This window comes from Geospiza fortis, unplaced genomic scaffold, assembly GCF_000277835.1.
Source record: "Geospiza fortis unplaced genomic scaffold, GeoFor_1.0 scaffold192, whole genome shotgun sequence".
Classification (NCBI taxonomy): Eukaryota; Metazoa; Chordata; class Aves; order Passeriformes; family Thraupidae; genus Geospiza; species Geospiza fortis.
This window is the reverse complement of record NW_005054315.1, coordinates 1,470,953-1,496,368: the sequence shown is the minus strand read 5'-3', so window position 1 is coordinate 1,496,368 and position 25,416 is coordinate 1,470,953. Positions and strand designations below refer to the sequence as shown.

The following is a 25,416-nucleotide window of genomic DNA, read 5'->3' as shown; positions in this document are numbered from 1 at the left end:
ACAAAACAACAGACTCTGCAAGAAGCTTCACAAAGTTTTATGCATTCTATATTAAATGTAATATACATAACACTGGAACATTATTCAGATTGCACATCAAACATTTGAAAGTTAGGAGCCATCAGACTTAACTGGCCATGACATCTGTATTTCCCTGTATCTGGCTATTTAATGACTTAATTACATCCTCCTGCTCAAGGGACCCCTTTTCTTGTCAATCCTGTAGAACTGTTAAGTGTATGACAGATATGAATAATTCAACTGGCTTCAATTGTTTACACACATTTACACATTTGTAATTGCTTTAGCAAATGAGGGTTGCATAGTAAGCTTCTGAAGATGCTCTAGCAAACAATGCTGATATTTATTTTTGCCTTCAAAATATATCTAGATGCCTTCTAAATAAAGTCAGGTGTCTAGTCTTCCACTGAAAACTCTAGTCAAAAGAGAAACTCTTTTCTCTTATAGTCAGTCATTTCTGCACTCTCACTAAGCCCCAGAAACACCAGCAGCTGTACCATCCTCACAGTCCAAACTCTGTGACATGTAATGTAAGCACTGATACTTTGTATTTACAAGAAGAATTATGTAGGCAAGAGAACTGATGATGCCATGGTATAGTTTCAAAAACTGCATCTGTCTTGACTCCGAATCATTGTTCTCTGATTTTTTTGGACCCTGTACAAAGCATTAATTCATTCCCTCGCTATAGAATGGAGCTACACTGATTCTGGGAAATATCTGCAAAAATGGATAAACCTTAGACTAATCAGTTGAATCCCATCCTAAAAGTGATCACTTTTCTTTACACTCTACAGATTAAGTCCTGGTTAATTAGGCAAGTCACCACAGGCATATGATGTTACCTTGTGCATTTCTTGTTTCTAAAATATCCAAAAGGACCTAATGGGCATAATGGGTCAAACAAGCTAAATGGATACAAAGAAACAACTCCAAATGGATAAAACAGAAGATGCCATCAACAGTCAGACTGCGTGGAAAGAGCTATTTGGTTTTTCCATAATATGAGTAGCCTGGTAACTCTCACTACACTATCACATTGTACAAGTAGATTTGAAACAGTCTGTAGCCCTTAAGACAGTCCCAAATATCTAGTTACACCTCAGAAATTCCCCACGGTGATTTACTCCAATTCTAGGCTTCTCAGGGAGAATGCCAGAGCATTCTGGGTTCTGGTCTTCTCCTACAGTATAATCAATCCCTACCAGTAAGGTTTAATGAGGAATTAGTAATTTATAGTAACTCTGAGTGCTGTAAATTATCCTAAACTGGGTTCCCCTATCCAAAAGGTTGGTGAAAGGAAAAGAACAAATAAAAGCTGAGCGTAGAAAAAGGAAGAAGGGACTTTCAGAGTGATGGTGTTTGTCTTCCCAAATCACCAGTATTCATGATTAAATACTTTCCTGTCTGCCAATGGGAAGCAGAAAATTAGTTCCTTATTTTTAATTTATTGGTTTCTCTATTCAATTGTATTTATTTCAACAAATGAGTTTTCTGACTTCTCTCCTAATAGTCTCCCCCACCCCACTGAGGAAGGAAAGAGCTAGTAGCCAAGAATGGTTGAGCTGCCAGCTGGGGTTAACCAATGACACTTCTTTATCCAAGTGCTTTATTTGGGGTGCTGGTGGATGAGAGGCTGGCAATGTGCATTTGTAGTCCAGAAAGCCAACAGTATCCTGGGTTGCATCAAAAAAAGTATGACCAGCAGGTCAAGGCAGGTGACCCTGCCCCTCTACTCTGCCCTTGTGATTCCCCTTCTGAAGTGCTGTGTCCAGCTCTGGGGTCCTCAGAACAAGACAGACATTGACCTGCTGGAACAAGTCCTGAGGAGGCCCATGGAGATAGTCAGAGAGCTGGAGCATCTCTTCTGTGGAAACAGGCTGACTGAGCTGGGTTTGTTCACCCTGGAGAGGAAAAGGCTCTGGAGTGATCTTATTGTGGCTTCTCAGTAACTAAAGGCGCTGCAGGAAAGCCAGAGAGGGACTTTTGAAAAGGGCAGGAAATTATAGCACAAGGGAGAATGGCTTTAAACTGAAAGAAGATAGGTTTAAATTAGATATTAGGATGAAATTCTTTGCTGTGGCATTGGAAAGGCACTGGAACAGGTTGCTAAGAGAAGCTGTGGATGGCTTATGCCTGGAAGTGTCCAAGGCCAGGTTAGATGCGGCTCTGAGCAACCTTGCATAGTGGAAGGTGTCCGTGGCAGGTCATTTGGAGTAACATGATCTTTAAGGTCTCTTCCAATCCAAACCATTCGATGATTCTATAGTAATTACCAAAATTGCCAAGGACACAGACATTTTGAAAATCACAGTTTTAAACTTCAAGGATGACCTTCACTCCTCATGGGAAGCTAGTCATTACCAGGTTTATGAATTTGTATTTAAAGTGCCCTCAAAACTGATGACTTGAAGATACTTCATTTACTCACCTTTGCTTGCATTCTGAAAGAAAGACAAATAAAAGTGATTACCCTCAATCAGAAATATCACTTCCAGCTCTAGGTCTGAAGGAACAAATTCCACAATGGCAAGACTGCCATTTGATATAAATTGACATCATTATATCTACTTTAATGAAATACTGCTTTTGTAGCAGCAGTCAGATTGCCTCTTGCTCTCCTTGCAAAGATTTAAGATATCATGGCACATATCAATGTAGTGCTCTATGAGATTACTGATGCTGCATAGCAGACAATAAAGCTGAAAGAGCCAGTGTAATGATGACCCATCACTTCTCAATCTGCTCTGTACATCATTCTCACTAATGCCCTAATTTACTCATGAGAGTCTGGCATGTTCTGCTGACTTTTTAAATTCAAAAATTATATATTATAAAACATTATAGCTTCCCTGCTTTCAAGAGGAAGAAAAAAGGAGAGGGGAAAGAAAGAGAAAAAAAAGTCAACAACAAAATGCTTCTGGACGAAGGGAATATAGATATACAATGACGACTCATGCATATGATTTCCAAACATAAACAACTAATCTGTGCAACACGTCATCAACTAATAGCACAAATTTGGTGAAAATATTACAACAGCTATTAAAAAGGGCTTCATAGGAAAAGAACAGACAGTACTTGACAAAGCAATGATATCAGCATTAACATAATCTTTCCTGAGACAACAAGATATCTCTTCAGAATGATCTCTTAGCAAAGTCAATTATTTGAAAGAGTCAATAATAATTTAGTACTCTGAAGCACTAAAGTCTTGATGTAAAGACCAATATTGGAGCATTTCATTATCAGTGAATGCTGCCCTGACTAGAAGTACAGAATTCAGAATCTGCAGTTTAGTGCAGCTTGAAGAACAAATTAAGAACTTCATACCAAAATCAGAGGAAGACCTGTAATTAGAACAGTCTTTGAACATACTTGTTTCACCCTCACTGCTATGATTACCACAAGAATCCATTATCACTGTGTTCCATATTCTTCCTTCCTAATACTGCCTATTAAAATGGATGTTTTGCCATCTTTTGAAGTTACTTTAAAACAAAAAAATCATGAGAATTGTTATGTTAACTCTTGTTATGTTAACTCAATGTTAACTCTTTATTTCCTTTTTTTACATAAACTTACAGTTGGTGATTTTGATATTTTTACCTTATTCATAAAGGAGAGCAAGGTTAGATTATGAAAGGAGGAAGAAGAAGGAGAAAAAGAGAAGATGGGGAAGAAGGGGGAAGAGAAAAGAGGACAAGGAGGAGGAGGATGAGAGAGAAGAAGCCATGACATTGTAGCTCCAAACCAGCATCCATAACAAGATAAATAACTACTTCTAAAGCTTCATAGCTGCATTAGCCTGGGTAAAACTAAAGATTAGATTGGTGCAATTTAAGAAATTTTAAAAGATTATTAGAAATAGTAAATCATAACATTCTAGTGACTTATCTTTCTTGCCACCATACTGTAAGAAATGTCTCTACATACAGCCTTCTCTTCTCTCTACATGTTCTCTTTCAGACTATGAAATTTTCTCTGCTCTTTCTTGAGCAGCAACAGAAGGCAGGATGGGACCTCCATGATGGAAAACACAGGGATAAATTGATAGAATTAAACCCAGGAAAGATCATCTAGAAACCTGAGAGACAGTAATGAAATTCCAAGAAATGCTTAAAAAGTGCAGAAATAAATGCAAGGAACAAGACACTAGAATTTGGGCTTTCTGAACAACATGATTTTTGCCAAAGAAATCCTGCTGTTTTTATCTGCTAAGTGAAAGGCTCAAATTGCTTATCAGTTCCAATAATCCACAGAGGTTATCCTGAGCTTCAACAGCTCTGAGTGTTTCCTGTAAATTGGCAGGGAAGGCTAACACAGATGCCTCATTTAAGGACCTGAGTAACTGGACCTTGCAGTCTCCACTGTTAAGCAGTGTCCCAGACACAAGAAACCAGGGACATGTGAACCTCAGTTTCTGAGTTAGTAGTGCATAAATTCTTCCTTGGGCAAGGACACTGAAATACAGACAGAGGAAAAAACTGTGTATAGTTTAGAAACTTGGTGAGCAACATTAAAGTAGAAAGAATGAATTATTTTAATTTCTATTTCAATTCAGAGAACATCAAGTGTTTGTAGAGGAAGATGCTACAAAAATAATATTTTTCAGAGGGAGTGAAACAAAGCCTCTTAGTATCTCATTTTTTACCTGAACATCCCTGAACAGCTGTATTCTTCTATTTTGCCGAGGTCACCTCATGGGTCTTTGATCACTACAATTACTTTTAAAAATTTATATTCGAAATGGCTTTTGCATGTCTTCCTTGAGCACCACGTGTGGTGAATGACACAAAAGTCAGCCAGGATCCATTTTATTAATTGATGCAAAGAGATTAGATTCTAGATATTAACCTTGTATAACGAGGCTCTGTGCCCCAAAGAGTTTCTGAGCCCTATTGTTCTGCACTGGAAATAGTGCAGACACTTGATATTTTTTCTGTTCCATGGCACCAACTACCAAAACCATAATAAATTACTGTTTCTACTAGTGGGCTTTTTGTATATCTTATTCTAAATTAGATATATTTTAAATTAGAATTATTTTAAATCAGAAATAATTTTAAATAAGGTATCAAACCACTAAATATTGGAAAGGAACAGCAATCTGCAGACAGTTGCTAATTCCATGGGTATTTCACTGTTTTCTTTCTTCCAAGAAAAAATATATTTGAGGATACTTTACCTATGTGTACAATTTAGACTGCAAATTGGAAACTTTAAACCCTTTAAAAATTTGTTTGTGCCACTGCCTTGACTTAAAAAGCAAAGCTAGAATTTCAAAAAAACAGTCCACTGAGAACCATTCTGAAGATAATAAGCAAAATATATGGATGGGTAAACTTTTCCAGGAGTGTAAAATGCGTGTTACTCAAGGTTTTCTGTTTTTAAGGTAAGGTAAAAACTGATCCCTCTCTCTCTGCTTACAGAGCTTTAGAAATTGAGCCAACACTGCAGGTAAATTCAGCAGAAACACTGCATCTGGAGTCGGCAAATCTGCTGAAATCACATATATGATTTCTTAATTACCCTACTTAACAGGATTTATTAGCATCTGATGTTATGAATTCTCATTTTATTATGTATTCACTGAGAAGAACTGTCACAGCTTCCATTTAAAAATGAGAACTTCCACTTATTAAATGAGAAGATTCTCCACTTAAATGAGATTTCTCTTCTGATCAGCAAACTGTGGTGATTGAGGGGTTCACCTCACAGCTGGCAACTTTTATTTTGATAAGACAGAAGCAGAACCAGTAAATCCAAAAGGATCGCAACAGAAATAATGATTAAGCTTGGTAGCCCAGGAAGATACACTCTTGCAAAATATGACATTTCTTTAGCTACTTCTCTCTTAAGCCATTGTAGGAGTTAAAATGGAACTCATAAATAGGTTAAATAAAAGTCCTATTAATCCCTAATTAGAAAGCAGTAGAAATTTATTCAGATTCATCCAATTAAGAATGAACTGCTACTGTCTGGTTGGTGATAGAAAATAGGTTTTCCAACATTCCATCCCTTTGCCACAAAGTCTCCTAATTCAAACATACTTTCTTCTTGTAAGCCTGCAGAAGAAAAAGTGTTTAAATTTTTAATTAATAGCTATTTTGAATTCTGACCCAATTACCTATATGATAAAGAAGATCCAAAAAGTAAATGCACAAAAAATGCAGGGATGGTGGGTGAGGATAGTAATTTCCTATCTTTGAGGAATTCAGGTTGGGATTAGGGCCATAAATTCTCTTTAGAATACTAGAAATACCAGTTTGACAGCAAATAAGAATTTGAAAGGTGAAAAACTCCATCAGGTTCCGCTGTGTAAGCCTATATGGAAATATGACAAAATCATTTCTCATTCCAATCAACGAATAGTAAGACAAGACCAGAGTATGGCTGAACAGCCAACAAAACTAATACAGCTAACAAAAAATCACCAAAACTAATTATCTGGTTTCTAAAAATATCCTGTTCAGTTCCCAAGGCAATATAGAGATGTAGCACAAATTAAGATTTTTAGGAAACTTCGAAAAGATAATAATCTCTGAATTCAATATTTCTTTCTTACCTGCAGTCTATTGGCTGAAAAAAACATACAGCAGAGATTGCCTATACAAACTCAGAACATGAAAGCTTTCCCAAATCTCCCATTATGTGCATCTTCTCCTCAACCAGCCTGCCCAGCTTGATTCACACTGGAGGATGAATATTGTGGTAGGGCACAGACGGTTTATTTGTGAAAGAGATAGAATTACAAAGTCCTATACTCCTCACTGTTTGAGTATTTACAGAGAAAAAATTTTCTGCCCAAGCAGTAATTTAACATCCACAAACTTTTTCCAAGAAGACAACTCAAACTTGTATAAGCAGCCAATGCTGTTCTTCAGAAGTAAAATAACAAAGGCCAGATCATAACTGGTTGATATACATCAATCAAGGGGATGGGAACTTGTCTTGAGTGCATGAGGCTGCTAAACAAATACTTCTTGGGCAAGACAATCCTCTTTCTTTCCTCAATCTATTAAGAATAAAGTGACCCAAAACCCCAGTACTGAACTGGGAATGGGGAGCAAAAATTTGCCTTCTGATAGAAGTAGACCTTTTTGTCTTTTCACATTAATTCTATATGTCACTGATTTCTAACAATAATAAAAATGGAGTTGTGGTATGAGCATTAGTACCTCTTGACCAGGCATAAACAAATCCTAGCCTATGAAATACAAATAATGAACCCATGACACCTATACCTAGAAAGCTGAAAAATTAGACTACTTCTCCTTCTACTTTTTAATTATCTGCAGACAATATACAATATTTTATATATCTTAAATCATACAAATAGCATAAATTGTAAAAAAAGGGCTCCTTTATGAGGTCATACTTTTAAAACTTAATTTTCTGATGATCTTTATAAATATATTTCTACATATCACTATAAATGTTATAAATTTATCAATTTATAAATATATTTCTAAAGTTCATTTTTTGTTCAATTAAAAAGTAACAGGCCTATACCCCTTGCAGGCAGACAAGATTTTCTCTGAAAAACGTCTGAAAGACTCATAAGCAAAACAACATGGCAAGAACTACTAGAACATGACAGAATGCTTTGTACTGTAGGTAAGAAAGAAGGTTTTATGAAACTTGAAAGAATTTACCTTGACAAGAAGTCTGTGAAAGAGAGACGTACTGGATACCCATGTCGGATAATTTTGACCATGTCTAGCACACCAATATACTGCAGCTGAGCAGACACATAAAAATGATCAAAGGTATCTGGCAACTTGGAGTTATTAGGCTTTATACAATGAATGGAATGTGGTGTGCAATTCTGCAGCTTCCCAATAATATCTGCAAGTGATTTCTGGGGAAAGAAAAACAAACCAACAAAACAGCAATTATCAATCACTCTTATGCAGCTAAGACAATTACTCAATACATATGCTCTTCCTAACTTTTTAACATTATTTTCTAAAAAGGGTTGACCAGGTCATGCTTTCTCAAACATAAGATTTTTTCTTTCTTCCACTGCAATCTGCAGAGGGCAATCCTGCCTTTAAAACATCTGGAGATTCTTTTGCAAATTTCTGTCCATAAGATGTTCACTGACCCTGAGCTGTATTGCCACAGTGGTTGGGCCCCCTCGTTCCAGTCTCTGAAGAAATGAGGATGTTCCTTTCTTTTTCAACAGCTGTGGAAGAGAAAAGCACACACTCAACAATTTTTTCTCAAGATGGGCAGTAGACCTTTATTGTCATTGTTGCAGTTGACTAATGAAGGCAAAAAATTTGTACAAATGCTGTGCCATAGACAAGGACTGAGTTTCAGAAAGAAATGGGAAGTGGATAAATATCCTCAGGTATTTGCAGAGCCATGACTGGTAAGTTTTGATTTCAAAAGCAGCTACACACATTATAGTGATAATACACCTTTTACAAATAACTGGGCAGATCAATATGTTTCAGAGCTCTGTGGCAGAAGCAGGACTTGTGCAGTTAGAATCCCATAGAGTCTAGAAGCAGCATAATTCTGTAACTCTGTAAGAAGGTGCCTTATGCCTTTGGCAGGTGTTTAAGTCAGTAAATATAAGAGTACCGATCATTTAAAACAATCTCAACAGCAAAACAATAATACAAATATTTTTTAAAAATCTTCTAATTTCTTCTTGCACATGTAAACACAGTTAAACTTCTCTTTTTTAATACATTTTCACCAATTTCAGACATAAATTATTAACAACTTCCTATCTTGTTAGAACCAATGTTACTCCATACACCAGAATTGGATGGGGAAAATGAATATATTTTTCGCTGCTCTACTTCCTGTCTTTGAGACTGAAATGGAAATAATCACACTAAAAGTGGTCCCAGAATTTAGGGTCTTTTGTTAAACTTTCTACAGAAAGGCTGGCAAAATTATTGCATTCCAGGGTTTGGCAAAGCTCTGAGATTTAAACTCCCTTATCAATGACAACCTTTTTACCTCCAACTCTCCATTGCCTTTCTTCAGTCCACTTACCCCATAAAAATCCCTTTCTATTGAGTCAGCATATTCTGGCCTACTGCTTTTTCCAGTTTTATCAAAAAAGCTTACATCTTCTCAGCCCATTCAAGCCAAATGCCATTAAAAATACTGTAGTACGAGCAATTTTCTACTCACCATGCTAAACTTTGGATCTCTTTTTTATTTCACTTACTGGGATGCAATAAGATTTTACAGGCAAATTCACCCTCAACTTCAAAACTAAAGAGTAAAAGAGATCTGCTTGTTCCAGTTTTTCTCATAAAAAGGACCACTAGCATGTCAATGACACTTTTCAGTAAAGTTTAAAAATAACTGAGGAATATAACCAAAATAGAATTTTCTCCACCTTATGGATAATGCTGTCACCCTTTCCTCTCAATATTTAAATCAATAGTTCAAGATTGTTTCTTAACTTAGTGGGACATCTAAGAACAACACTTCAGATGCTAAAACTCCTGCTTGCTCTCCCATGTTACATATGACTTCTCATGGGAAAGAAATTTTTTTTTCCAGAATGTGAAAGAAAAAACAAATGAAAAATGAAAAAAAGACAAAGACAAAAAAAAATTTAATTTAAACTCTCAAAACTTGGACATCTTTAATCTTCAGCTATGGGCTAAGGAAAAAGGCTATATTATCCAAGCTGTATCTCTCTATTGCCCTGTAATATACAGCTTTACATTGGAATATCTTGTACCTCTAATCTATAGAAAAAATCCCCACCTATATGTATATTTGAAATCTCTGTTAAGAAGCTAAAAATCTCCTCCTAAAAAATATCTAAAGACTTTTCCTGTATAAACAAACATACCAATTCTTCCAAAGTAAGTGAGGGGAAGACAACAGAGTCAAAATATGCACCAGGAAAAAAGATTAGAGGAAAACAAGGGAGCAAGAGTTGATGTGAGCAAGAGTTGTGACAGTGTCAATGAAGATATCTTTCATTTGAAAAGGGCACATGATCTTCATAAGTCACAGAGACGTGAGCTGGCATCCCCAAATTCCTATGACTCCTTATGTGCTTCAGACTTCTGGCCAGTTAAAAGATCTGTTCATGTCTGCCTCAGAATGGATGCATTGTTGTCTTGGATCCTACCATGCTAGCATTAGTTCAAAGAGTCATGCTCAGCATCAAGAGTCATTTATGGAAAGGTAAACAGATACATGGCCATATGTAGAGACATTTCTAATTATATAACCAAGCATTTAGCTAGGATTGCAGTGACAAGATGAAAGAGGAGGAGACTCACAACAAAATCCTATTTGACTTTAACTTACTCTAATTCCCTTCCCTGGATAGGTGGAGCCTAGCTTGCTGCCCATACACAGCACCATGAGTACCTCCCATTTCATGATTCCTACTGCCTACAGTATGATGTATGTTGTGACTCAAACTTCAGATATAAAAGGAATGTCAGTCTCTGGTTGTTGATAATTTTTGCCTTAATGTCCCCCTTTCTCTCCCTCCTCTATTCTATTTTTTTTTCCTTCTCTTTGTTGCCATTAACCTCTGAACAAACTCCAATAAAAGTATGGTGGCTATGATTTTCCAACTTATAATAATTTAAATTTTAAGCTTACAAGAAAAAGCCTCTTACATTGCATTTGCAATTACAGTAAAAAATAACAAACCCAACATTATTTCAGTCCACCACAGCAGATTTTCAAGGCTATATTGAAGAAGGAAAGGAATTATTTGGGACTGCACAGTTACAGATGTGGGCTTGATCCACATGAGAATTTAAGAACTTACCTACTTCCTGCAATGAGTGCCTATTCCAAAAAAACGAGTTGCTTTTTGCCAATGGAACAGCTTAGATTCTTAAAGTTCTGCTCCAGTCCTGCAGGGCAGCACAGTACCTTGCTCAAGTTAAGCCAACTTACTATCAACAAAGTGTTCTGTCTTACCTGCACAACTCTTCTCAAAGCCTGTGCTTGAGAAGCAAAGCCATCCTTGTCTCTGCAGACAGATGAAGGATGAAGTTCTTCCCACCTTCCAACTAATGCCTAAAGGTTTACAGCATTTTCACTGAATCTGAAATTTCTGACTTCAGATAGCATGCTTCCCAAAGGAATTGAATGTCTTCTGTCTCTCAAGAGAGTAACTAAAGGTTAAAGGCAATTCTGGGCATGTCAAAACCAGTATAATTTCAGACATCCCAACTGTGCAGTGTTTTGCCCTGGTTTTAACTTAGATATGCTTTTCATACTTCCTCCCATGTATGGGACTAGGATCTTTTTCACATCCTTAGGAAGCTTCCTCTAGGAAGCTGTTACTACAGTGGAAAGGCACCTAAAGGCACCTTTTAAGGCCTCAGCTGTTTGCTAAATATAGCCTTAAACCAACACCATTCACTTCAATTTAAGTTTTTCCACTGAGATTACCGACAAGAACAGTAGTCAGGAATTATGCTGTTATCAGCAGGGAGGCTATAAGGAAAATCCCATTGCTAAAGCCTTCCACAATGACACATGAGTGCAGGCTCTAAGGAGACTGCCCATGACAGATTCTGACAGAATCTGTCCCATGACAGAATCAATTTTATGCAGCTGTAAACCAAAAATAGAGTTGTAAGATTCAAGAAGCCTGGTGAGGCAGCTGATGTATTGTGAGAAGTGCGTGCTTCTTTTCTAGAAGGATAAATTCCAAAGCTCTGTCATGAATTAACTCACTAAATCACATTATTTCTTTTCAAGAGAGATGTTCCATGTGACATGAACAATTAATTTTCTGATAATCTTCAAAGTTTCTCTCCTGCTCCTCTCTTTTTTTGCTTTTGTTTATGGTTTGTGGATGGTGTTACTTTGGGTTTTTCTTTTAAGTTTTTTGTCTGACTTAGCAGGAAAAGAAGTAAGTTTAGAAATGAGGCATATTTTTGATTTAAAATTGACTGGGAAAATTTACTATAAGACACCATTTAAAATAACAATGGTGGCCAAAATTTACCTTTGATCTTCATATGAAACCACACAAAACTGTGTTTAGCAAACCAGAAATCTTCTCATGTTGACATAATAAGAATATTAAGATTTTATTTTTACACTTCCTATGTTTTAATTTACTCAACTATTCACCATAAAGCCTTTCAAGGAGAAAAAATGAAGAAGTGTTCCTATAGAACCTAAAATTAGTAAGACTGGATTGACTGCTAGTAAACCCTGGAACCAGGCAATCCTGGAATGATTCAGGCTTGAAGGACCTCACTATCTTGTTTAACCTTCTGCTCAAAGAGTCCAAGAAAGAGATTTCTGAACCAGAATTATTAGTGTTTGTAAATTAGAACCTTTTCTCACTTCTGCTGCTTTAGAGTTGGGATTAAGTACTAAATTATTTTAATAATGTAATGACTACAGAGAATGAAGCAGAGGACAAGATTATCTCAGAAATGACAAAATAACAGAAAAATCTTCAAGGGGCCAACAGTGGAAAGAATCCTAAATTCTCACCTTGCTGAGTTCAATATACTTCCTTGCTTCTCCACTTGCACAAGTTACAGACGTTTTTTTACTGAGCAAAGCTGCTTTACACCCTTTGATTTTAAGGGAATGATATGGAGGAACAAGTGATCCAGTTTGGGTCAGTTTGGACTGGAACAATTGATTGATGACCACATTTTCACTAGCTGGAAATAAAAAAAGAGAAAGAAATGCATGAAGATAAAATAAAAGTTAGAAAATTATATTTATGGTATTTGTCAGTAAAAAGACACACAATAGGAGAGAATTAAATAAGTGAACCTAAAAGAAATGGAAAAATCAAAAAATGAGCATTATCAAAGCTATCAAAGAAATTCAATGTCTGAAAATAGTAACAATATTTTTAACATATTCAGGTCCTGTGCTGAACCAATAGAAGGCATAAACCAAAACCCTTCAGACTGATTTGTCTAAACTTAATTACTTATGGGATCATCACCTCTGAATTTTGTTCCATTACAGATTCCCAATTTATCCATCTATTAAAGCAATGTAAGAGATGAGTTCTGCACAATTTCCTAACATGTAGTATTTAGAAACAATCAAGGCACTTGGCAGAAATAAATTATACACACTCATTGCACTGAATTATATATACCCAAAACATGAGCAGGGATTTTAAAAAAAAGACAATGCAAAGAAGAGAACTGTAGAAAATGTGGTTTCTCTATATCAAGAGCACACTTAAAAACATTTACAGAAAAAAGACAATGGCATACAGATATATTTTTACTTGTACATATGATTCCAGGAGGTGCTTTTAAACAAAAAAAAAATCTGAATTTTAAGACAGAAGTATACTTTCTCCTAATTTCAGTCTAATTATCCTTAATGGATTTATGGCCACAGGGTTTTTAAGATGAACATGATAATTACATGCTGCTTGTACTGCCACAGCACCAATAAGTGTTAAGAACTCATTGTGTGATACATCCTTAACCATGCTGAATTCCAGTTAGGTTTTTTTTAAGAACTAGAAAACTGGCATTATGATCACACATATCATAAGAATAAACAAAAAACACAGAAAGATGAATGGGATAAGCATCATAAATAATAGCTTAGCAGGTAAAAATCTTCAGTTTACTCTTTAATAAATGGTTACAGGTTTCTTACTATATGATAAATGCAATAGATTTGTTTCTCTTTTTCTGTGGAAATTCCTTACTTAACAAGAACATTAAATTTATGAGGAATATATGGAAACAGATAATTGAAATTATTTCAGCACGATCAGTGGGCATAAATATGTTTAAAATGTAATAAGTAGGATTAGGACAGGCATATAAATTATGTCTTTCAAATTAGAACAGATACATCCTATGTCAAAAGTCTTTTCTGATACTTTTCAGGCAGGCATGTCCCACACTCCTACACATATATACAAATTAATGTTATTATATTTAAAAGTTTTGATTGAGGAAATGAAATTCAATGAAAGTCAAAGGAAGCATGCACTTAATTTAGACATCACACAGTTTATGAAACTGACTCTAAAGGAAATATGTCACTGGCAATTAACAGGTTTTGAGCCTAAGTCACTTAAAAAAGAAGGCACTTAGCCCTTATATGACTTACATGTTTTTAATATTATTGCAGATACTATTATTATTATTATTATTATTATTCCTCAGTTGTATATATACTCACCCTCATCATATTAAATTTTTTATATCCAATCTCATCCTCTATTCTTGCTTTTTAACAGTTGCATAGCTAGTTACATAAAACAGCAATGAAAGTGCAAAAAGGGATTATGTGAGAGAATGGAGGAATCTTCTCTCATTGAACCTACTGGAAGTTGTCATACCTGCTCTTTGGCAGATTATCATATATATTCCAAGTAGTGAGAACTTTAATATCTCTAAAACTACAATCAATAGGCTTATGTTCAAGATAATTTCTTTCATTTCTTTCTTCATTTGGAATGTACACTTTTTGCATCTAAAATGCATCAATTATTTTACTATGGTGCTTGATTAATTTTACAGTAAAATTGCTAAAATATAATATATTTTAACAGTGGGCCTCAATTTCTAAGGAAAGAAATATAAGTGTATAATACATTAAGTGAAAAACCCTACAGTGGTTGGAGAGATGACAAATGACGCCCCAGGGTGACACAGGCATTTCTCTGAGGAAAATGCTTTGCTTTTTCCTCTCTAGAAAGGGGAAATGAGAGAGGTTTTCATTAATCAAATTATGAATCATTAATTTTGATTAATTAATTAATTATTTGGTTGCATTATTATTATTAGGCATAATTATGCAACATGCACACTGAAAGGCATTTAATTTTGCATTTCAATGGACATTTATATCTATTCACTGAAAACCATAAGAACGCCCACAAGTTACTGTTTTTAGAAAGGTACTCAAGCAGTGGAGTACAACCCACTGCTGCCTCTAGGATTTTGGGAGCCCAATTTCCTTCCCCTGTTTTCGGAGGTTTATTTTTGCTGTAGCTCATACTCATTGTCTTCTGTAAGTCATTCTCACTGATCATATTACATGTTTTTCTTTACATCACATGATAAAGATGCTCTATGTTCATGAATCGAAAAGCTTTTAAATTAAAGCAAATTTCAAACAATTCTGTATGTAAATACTTGATAAAGATAGGGGTGGAGTTTTTTTACCGGAAATAAAATATATATAAATGTCTCTTAAAACTAAAATGAAAATTAAAATCAAGTCATAATATCTTGATTTCTAACAACAGTCACCACAAAAGCATTTACTTACTTTTCATTACAAATATGAGATTTTGTGAAAGGGAATCTTTATTTTTTTCTATCGCACCAGCAATTTCATATGTAACCTATAATAAAATATTGGAACATTATTAGTAACGACCAATGCATCTTTTAAAAATCTTACAGCAGTAGAAATGAAGCTGTGTTTTTTTTTCACTCAACAGTTGAAGGCTGGCACCAGGTAGTATCTTTTGGCATTTTCTAAGAGCCTATAATGTTGACCAGAGAACTGGCTGTTGAACATTATGCGCCTTTGCAACTATACAGAAATTTCATCGGACTGATTTAAAAACATTTCCACAATACAAGGCTTTGAATCAAATATGTACTGTAAAGCAGGAAACACTGACCTAGACAATGCTTTCATCCTGTAGGATGAACAAGTCACTCCCAGCTCACAGATCTCCTTGTCAATGGGAAACTGTCCCCACTAATCATGACAAAATAATCTGACTCCAAACTCACACTCAGGACAAATTCCAACCATTGATGTATCCTTTGGAGGTAAGTTCAGTCAATAGGTTCCACAGAGATTCCATTTATATTTCTAACAACTACACCCATGAGGATTTTGGGTCACCTCAGTTGCCTGATGTTGTGATTTCAATAATAGCTGGATTGGCCCTGCATCTGTCATCTGACTGCAGATAAATTCTAACACATGTGCTAGACACTCTAAAAATTGAGCAAAATCTGAGTTCTAGCCAGAGATGCTGAGGGTACATCCAAAATGTAGAAATACAACCAAATGTCTCTTTTAATACTGAGCCTATCCCTGAAGACACTGTATAGAAAAGGAGAACTAAGACAAGAAAGCAGTTGTTTTTTTGGTTTTTTTTAACTTTGTATGGGGATGGATGAAAAACAACTAGTTATTTTACAGAAGCTCTGGCTTGCATAGCAGTAGAATCCAAAGGGAATTTTTAAGTCAAAAAGAAAGAAAATCATAGATTTCAGTATTTGCATGGTTAGGCAGGTATTAATGGGAACTTAGAATACAGTTCAGTTTTATTTACCTTGGGACCATGTTTCTATCTAAAGCCTTCTTTAATTTTTTGTATTGAATCTATATCCTAAACCCCTTAGGTGTTTGGGGAAATTTTATCCTTGTACATTTAATAAAGCCGTAAGTATATAATTAAGATTAGTAACACTAATCAGTTCATTAATTTTCCACAGGGTCACTTGACAATTATGCAATGCTATCTTGGTCACAAAAGAAATTACCTGATTTGGAAGGGTATAATCTGTTAGAGTGAGTAATTGTCAAATTATGTAATTACTATGGCATCTGACATGAACAAGGTATAACAGGAGAACTATGGTTCTTTTGCATGACAGATCCAATGTTATGTATTTTCTAATTGCATTTCCTAAGAACATACAACACAGTTAGCAAACCATTAAAGTTCTTTAAGTATACTATTAAATGCTTTTAGCGTACTCAACATAAATGTTGCGCTATCTTGGTCCATAAAAGGTAATTAACAGAACTTATATGACAAATCCATAATGCCAGTTCCTAATTGAGTATCTTGGGCTTTCACTAAATTAGAAGAAGAGAATTAGTATTGGTGGGAAGAGTAGGTTAGTATAGCAGTGGGAGATACTATATCATGATTAACTGCCTGGATTAAAACAGTATTAATGCTGGTATAATACACCACAAACTTCTGGAACTATATTCATAAGACATATTTAATATCACATAAAATAGATTAAAGTTAGGGGGATTCCCTTTGATGAAGAAATTGCTAATGCTCTAAACAATTTTCCCATAGACTTGGTAAATTAATTCACTGCCTAAAGACGTGAGAACTGACTCAACAAAATGAAACTCTAGGGTCCCATAGTCATTGCCAGTCCCACAAAATAGAAAAAGAAATAAGTCCTCTTCCAGCTGCCAATTTTGTTGATTTAATCTTGCCCTCATCAGAGATGGCAAACTACATGCCACCTAAAACATATATATTTCCCTCAGTTTCCTTCCATTGTGTTTGTAAAACAAACCTGGCCCAAACTTTGCACTGGCTGGCACTCAAGCACAGTGGCTAGTTATTTTGGGGAGACAAAAAGCAAGCAAATATTATATGCTTTTGACAGGAAATGTGTACTCAGATAACGGGTCCAGTATTACAAAACATACTACTTACTGTCACTTCTATTTATTACAGCTTGCTTTCTCTTGCTTTATATGATGACTTTTTAGGGTAGACAGTGTGCAAACCTATATGTCTGTGTTAGCCAAAGGAAACAAGACTTTTATATAGTATCTGAATAGCTGAAGTATTTTTATTTTAAAAAAATACTGTTCCACACTATGTTTTATTTCATTATAAGAGATTAAAACAAAATGGAGCTGGATTTGCTTTCCTTCTAAATTTAAGTTCATAAAGAAAGAGAGCTTAACATAAGCCATAATGGGTATGGCCAAATATTCATCTAGTCCTGAATATTATGGGAAAATTATTGAGGAGTATTTCCACTCTGCCAGCACCAGTTCCCTTCTCAGCTTTCAGGGCTCTGCCCATGAAGGAGCTCTTGTCCTGCAGGCTGTATCTCACCTTTGTCTTTGGCATCTCTTGACTTGCATTTCCTCCTCAAATCTGTGTTTCCAGATCTCATTAATAAGACTCTGTGTCCAGGAGTTTCACTAATTACTAAGTTAAAAAAAAACCCAAAACTCCCTAAGTTTACTTGTTTTGAACCTGTTTTTTGCTTGTTTAAGTTAGCATAGCCAGTTTTGATATTATAAGAACTACCAGATACAAGCAAGAGCCAAAACACCCAGAAAACAGACTCACCAGATATGCACAGAGCTGACTTTGGGAACTGCCTATTCCTCTTATCTTTTCACATATTCTTGCCTCTTTGCTTCATTAGTTGTCTTCATGCCAGAAAGTCAGAAGACTGTGTATATTTTCTTCTGAACAAAAGTATCCACTCTCATAACATCTGACTTGCTTAAGTGATTTTCTCCAAGTTTAGTGGATATCCCAATATACTTTATAAACAGGACCCCCTTTACACAAAGCTTTCATCAATTCTTTAACTTACTCTTTTTTTTTCCTAAATAATTTTCATATCTTGTGATAGGCCAAAAAAGCTCATGGTTAATGGCAGATTTGGCAGGAACCCTAAAACAAGCTAGGAAAACACCACCTGGAATATCAGGAACAATTTGGCTGCATTCCCAGTTAAAAATGAAAATTTTATTATTTTAATAGCAAAATGTAGCTGAGAAATTCAGTTTAGCCTGTATCGTAAGTTTTAGGTAATAAGACAATAATTAGTTCATGTAGCAAAGGAGAAATTTTTGAGAACATGTCCAAGGACAATTTGGTGCACAGGGAGACACTTGTAGTTGCTAATTTTCTGCCAGTACTTGAATGTGAGTGATATGCTTGCATGTACCATTTTTTAATCATCACTGGCTTTATCAACCTTTCAAAACAAGTCTTGTTAAGCAATGAATGAGTTAAATAATTTTATAGCCTGCAAGTATTATTCTAACACTGGGATAGAATAGCATTTTGAAAGAAGGAATGATTTAGCAACAAAATAGATATGTGGGGGAAAGCATTTTATAATTTTCTCCAGAAAGTGAAAATCCCAAATCAAGACTACTTAAAGAAAGCAAGAGAGAGAGAAAGGGAGAAAAAGCAAGACTATCTTGCCTGTGTGAAAACTAGTATCTATGTCAAGTAGCCTTTTTTTTCCTTGGTACAGTTTAAATTAGATTGATTTGATTGTTGTGTCTGGGGATTCAGCCTGGAGAAAAAATAGTGAAAATGAAAGCATCCTTATTGATTAATCCACCTCCTTTTGTCTTTTGATTTAGAGGTTCAGTTTCAGAGTCTGCCTGGGATATACAAGGCATTTGAGAGAAGACTGCCTTGGTGAAGGTGAGCTGACAGCTGAGAAGTATTTTTGATATGCAGGTAGCTGAGAAATGAAAGACATTGATCTGCACTTAAAGGAACATTACGTGCACTGGTTTATAGAGCAAAGAAGTTGATCTTTAGGTCTGGTCAGTTTATTACAGTACAAAAAGTCAAAACAGCGGTAATGCAAACAGTGACAAGGGGCTTATTTAATTTGTAAATTCAAGTTTAATTTAAACAGCATAAAGATTAAATTATGATGATGTATTATTCAGATCACATGAATAATGAGGCAAATACTGTTATCTTAAATACGACTATTAGGTAAAGTTGTTTCTCTTGGCACTGTGCTAAGACAATATATTTCTGATTTACTTAGTGATATATAAATTCTTCCACAAAATTTTAAAAAATAAAGAACTTTGAGTCCTTGAGAAAGTTCAATGATGGAAATGTTATTCTTCAAAAATCACAGCTACAGATATGCCTGACAGTTCAAAGATATAATTAATGTGCAGCCCTTCCTTAAGTGAGAGACCACAGTGTAAATATTAATGTTATCAATAAATGATCCTAGAAATTCAGTATTAGAGATTCCTAGGATAGTTTCAGTTGATGGTCAGATGCACTCATAAAATGCTTTGCTACCTCAAGGCAAGCTTGCAAGGTGTCATGTGTGCCCCTTCCCCCATCTCAGGATACCCACAGTCATACCAGGCATCAGAAACAAAGCAATGCCCTAGATGAGCAGAAATTTTCTGGAAGAATTCAGACTGCCAGTATTCAGAAAAATGTGCTAAACAACCTCCAGATAAAGCCTTTCACTAGAATTAATTTTTATTTTAGTCATAAAACCCTTAAATCATTCTCTTCTACCTTCTGCCTGAACAAAACAGATAAGCTTTTGTCTTACAGCACTCAGATACCAAGACATTAAACAGCTCTTAGAAAAGACTATAATGTGTCAAGGCATTGTAGGACTCTGTTCAGCTGTAAAATTAAAACTAGGAGATAAAGTAAAATACTTGATATGATAAAGTACTGATGCTCACAGTGGCCTTTGCTAAGCATGTGTTCACGTGTGTTCACAAGCAATATATCATATTGCCCATGCAGAAAAAGAGAGATTTAATCTTGTTCAGGAATAATAGCAAAATTCAAAAGAAATGAGGCAAAATCCATTTTCTCTCTTCCACTGGATCATTCTGTCACATTTGTGTAAAACCATATTCATTCTCAGATTCCACTAAAATATCTGAGCCCTGTGCTGATTCCTTCCATGTGCAGAAGTTAACTTGTACATATTGCTCCTCTTTCTTCCCTCCAAAACAGACAAGAAAATAAGAAAAAAAATCCAAGGTTTCTCAGAATGGTATCATACACGCAGACTTCCTTGAAGTATTGATTCAGACAGAAAATTAAGTAAGGATTCCAAATTATTTGTATTTCTTTTCTCCCTTGCATGTTACTTTGAGCCTCCTCTGTGTTCTTTGTCTCAATTCAACATTGTGCTTTCTTTCTGTTACTTCTGACTCATTCTGTCTGCTCTTTTTCTCTCAGTACGGCTTTTTCTGGGATAGTTTAAGGCTCATTATGCTTGGATCAACAATATGGCATATTTAGTCTTAGGAAAAGTTGCTGAGCATGAAACTTAAGGGAATGCACAATACCTCCCAATTCATGACACAAATTCATTCAATTAAAAAACTTGATAGTGGAAGAAAAGATAGTTTTTATACCTTTATCCTGACACAAAATTTCACCAAATAAGAACATATTAGAGAAGTCTTTAAAACTGTATGGACACATCTGTATCAGCTGTAGTTACCTCAGTATATAAAGCTGGATGTATCACTTTTGTTCACAAAACGTTGTCTGTCAATCTCAGTTAAATATACAAAAGTAGGTCTTTTCAGTGAGGATGTATTTTTAATAACTGCATTTTCCAGTTTAACTGCACTTCTGACTTGCAAAAATAGCTACTGCAAGTGTCTGAGTAAAGAAATGAACCTAATTCATTCTGGACTTTGACCTACAACCACACACTACTGATGAAAAGAAGCCCAAATTACAAGGTCATAAGTGGTTCATACCAAGGGCCAACACAGAATATTAGCTCTTTTTTTTTTTTTTAATGACTCAGAGTAGCTCTTTAACACTGGCTGTGAAGTACATTGCAGTTACAACTGTTACCTAGAGAAATCAGGATGTGTGCCTTCATACAGAGCCTGCTGCATTCAGTGTGACTTCCTCCTCAACTGCCAGCCTGGACACATCACCTGAGCATCAATGATTAACGCTAGAAATGAAGACTTTTCTGTTTGATTACCTGTCACAATTTACTGGTAATTCTTTCTCTATCCTCTGTGTCTGATTGATTTCCAGTTACACTCATGTAAATACAGAGAAGCGTTACCAAGTTAAAGGAGCAAAAATCAGTGAAAAATTGTGGTGAGAACAAAATTAAGGCCCCTTGGTTTAAATCTGGAGATCTCTGAAGGCAACAATCGAGTGTAAGATTGCTTTATACTTCACTTATGTTAGACCCATTTAATCGATATCAGACTATAAAAACGGGTCTCAAAACCTGCCAAACTATATTGATACTTAATATATGAAATTCTTATTTTTGAGTGCCAATAAATCCTGATATACTTAAAAGCCTTATCCTTTAACAATTTTCATAAAGCATATATCACCAATGACCTCTAAAAAGAGCTACTAAATGTAGTAATAGTGCAATCTAAAGAACAGCATCAGCAGTTTTAAAATCTGAGTTTTTATATTCAGGTTCTCAACATATGAAGACATACTAGTCTCAGAATAAACTCCATTTGTGTCATTTAGTACAGTCACACTATCATCTAAGTTTTATATAAATACATATCATGAAACACTGTCAAATTCAGTGTATGATAACAGTCCCACAAGATACTGAAATGCAAGTGTCTTTAAGGATTTAGCTCCATTACTATTAAAGCAAGCAGAGTTAAGCAGTTGCAAGAGAACTTTTCTGTTTTGGCAGGGCTAAGCATTTTAGTGTTGTAAGGATGCAAGGAACAACCTGACTGTAATAGTTCCTTAGCCAATGTAAATCAGAGGATCTCCACTGACTTTGAAAGAATGTGTGGATTTACATTTCTTCGAGAGCTGTCTATTTGTTCTTGCTTTTAGATTAAATGTCATTACTATTATTAGGAAAAGGTCAAACCAAGTGTCTATGTTATAAAACAAAATATCTAAACAACCGTGCAAGACTAAAACACATGTTAATGAAAAGTGTCCTCTTTACCCCTCACAGTTTAACTTTCAGAACCTGAAATCCTGGTCTTTACAAATCTTCTGATTGCTTCTTCAGAGAATAAGACAAAAATTTCTTCCATTTTGAAGAAATTTGCTTATTATTCTGGTTGTGATTTTAATATAGATGCCTTGCCGGTGCTGCCAAGTTTTGGGGTGTGGAACCTTTTTGAGCTCTTATGATAAAATTGTATAAGCACAACGGCATCAAAAAATACTTGTGTAAAAAGTATAAAAAAGTTTATAAATTAAAGTAGACATCTGAAGTTCATGGTCAATCCTTTATTCCCTCACTCAAAATCCTAGTAAGTTTCACAAAATCTTGGTTGTACTGTTATCTGATCACTGTGTGCCCACATTCCTACTGACAAGTCCCAGTAGTGGAGGTATTAAACCACTAAACTTTGGCAAATAATTTGATTCTAAGTAGAAGGCTTTGTGATGAAAGAAGAACCTACAGGGAATTATTCAGAGTATTTGGGTTAGGAAATTAAGCAGTACTCAAATAGTCCTTTCCATAATGACCACACTTCTATCATTGGGCAGGAACAAATTTACTTGTGTCAAAACACAACTCCAGACTTCCATCAGCTTTATTTCCAAATGAGGAGCCACAAAATAGATCTGTCCCTATTCATATATTAGCTCGATTATTTAAAAAAAAACAAAAAACAAAAAAAAACCCCAAAAAACACACCAAAAAACCACACCAAAAAACTATCCCTTTAAACACATATCTAACTTGCTTGCTTTGAGTTGCATGTGATTGTGGGGACAATATGAAAATGAAGTATTGGAAAGGAAAGGGTAAGAAGTCTAAAAGAACTGATTACACTGTTCCTGTGGACACTACAGGCAAGGGAATAAAAAAATAATAATTTAATTTTACAGTCATGCTGAAAGACATTTAGCGTGTTCTGGGGATTTTTGTAGGAAAAAAAAATATTATAACTACTAACAGAAAAAGTGGGGGGGTTTGTTTTTGATTTTTTTACCAGATTCATGCTAGTAACCCAGGTATCTAGATATACAGAAGAGCAGCTACAAGGAACCTGTACTGTTCTGGAACCACATCTGTATGCAAAGTGGAGCCAGTTAGAATAGTATTAAACATCTGTGCTGAGGGACCTGAATCACCTCCTTCTACATTAAATGCTTACAAGGAAGACAAAATTTAGGAGCCAGAACTAGGTAGCCCATATCCTGCATGTTGTGATGTAAGCTACACATCTTATATACTAGATATGGCATTGAAATTCTAAGCTGTCCTCTGAAAATTTAGCACTTGGCAGTGAAAGCCTATTTATAGCCAGGAGCTGGAGAAGCCATGTAAGATTTTGTTTTGTTAACTTTTTTCATTAACTGCATGTAAAGGATATTCAAACAACTTACCCTCCCAGCATAGTGCATAACAGTGAAGGTAGAGCCCAGATCCTTTGGGGCAAGGTTACCATTTCCATCTTTTGTGGAGGAATAGACTGTATTTGTATCTGATGTATCCAGGTAAGACTGAATGCGTTTAGAAAGACTCTGTTCCACTGACCAAATAGATTGGCTTTCTTCATCCAACATTGACAAAAAGCCTGATGGTTTCTGAAATGAAAAATAGATTTTTCTCATTTTATACAGGAGAAATAGAATTTCAGTTGTTCCTTGTAGAGTAACAAAGCTTGTAACTTAATAAACAGACACATATATGACCTCAAAAAACAGGAAAAATAGAAAAATATTAAAATACTTTGGTAAGTGTTCATGGCTGGTCCTTCTATAAGAAACGTAGGGAACAGTATTTCTATTGCCAAAAATGGTCACTATTGATGATCTGTTAGAAACTGTGTTACTTGCTTCTTAGCAGTTGTCCAGAAAGTAGCTTCAGGCACTAAAGGAGCTGCCAGGCTCCAGACAGAACCTCGTCAGCCCTAGGGCAGCACAGCCCCCGTGCCTTGACTCACAGAGGCTGCACGGGAATCGGTACAGGCAGGGAGAGGATGCTGCATCCTCCTCAGCCCTGCTCTCTTAGTGAGCTCTGTGAGCCACTGAGCTGTGGCCTCTTTGACCCACAACCTTGCGACAAATTGGAAAATGCAAGCAAAAGTTTGTATTAGCCTAACATGCACAGAATGTATAAATATACATGGTGTAAAATGGATCTGGAAACTACCTGAAAGAAAAAATCCAAGACTGCGGTATGGTTACCAGGAGAATACATTGTTTCCATGGCAACTCCCTCTTGTACACATTCTGCTTGCTCTTGTAGGAAAAGCACTTCATTGATGTACTGGTGTATCTTCTCATTGGTCATGTTGACACACAGCTATTGTAAAATGAAGAAAAAATTAATATTGGATGTTTACTGGATAATTCATCGATGTAGGTTTTACTGCATCTCTGATATTGAATTTAAAGAAATGCCAATCCACAATATGGTGTCTCTTGGTAGACCACAAATTTAGGAAGACCCTAGGGAAATTTAGATTTTAACAACCATTATTGTTAAATTGGGAATACACAATTTTCTGCCTGCACAGTTCATTGTGAATTCCATATAAGAGTTATCAAATATAAGCATTATCAAATACAGTGTAAATTTACACTACTTCAATTGAATGAAGAAGGATAACTCTATATATTAATTGGTATATTTAATATTCTTCTGCATTTTATATTCAGGAAGGTTATGCAAATAAACTGTGCTTTTAGAAAAAAAAAAAAAAACCCAAACAAAAAAACCCTACATATTTGTTTAAGATCCTGAGTCTGTAGTTATTTCAGTGCTAACAAAAACAGAACTCTGTTTCCACATACAATGTCACTGAAGTCTGAAGTCTTTGAAGAGCTCATTGTGTTTTACCAAAACGTTTAAAACACCCAGGGACATTTTGTTAGATGCTGCTCTCCATTTTATACATATTCTAAAAGAAAGTTGGGGAGAAAATGGTGTTCCATAGAAAAGT

At 35.4% G+C, this 25,416-nt stretch overlaps 1 protein-coding gene across 2 annotated transcripts in view; it reads right to left on the bottom strand.

The window, feature by feature from the left end:
• Positions 1–25,416, bottom strand: part of MYO16 (myosin XVI) — a 326,118-nt gene that overhangs the window by 72,785 nt on the left and 227,917 nt on the right. For both annotated transcript variants that reach the window (XM_031056227.1, XM_005419960.2), the window contains exons 22-27: positions 24,624–24,776; positions 23,855–24,055; positions 15,268–15,343; positions 12,493–12,668; positions 8,132–8,212; positions 7,680–7,885 (exon numbers count right to left, since the gene is read on the bottom strand). In XM_031056227.1, coding sequence (XP_030912087.1) covers positions 7,680–7,885; positions 8,132–8,212; positions 12,493–12,668; positions 15,268–15,343; positions 23,855–24,055; positions 24,624–24,776 — 893 coding nt within the window. The remainder of the gene's footprint in view (positions 1–7,679; positions 7,886–8,131; positions 8,213–12,492; positions 12,669–15,267; positions 15,344–23,854; positions 24,056–24,623; positions 24,777–25,416) is intronic.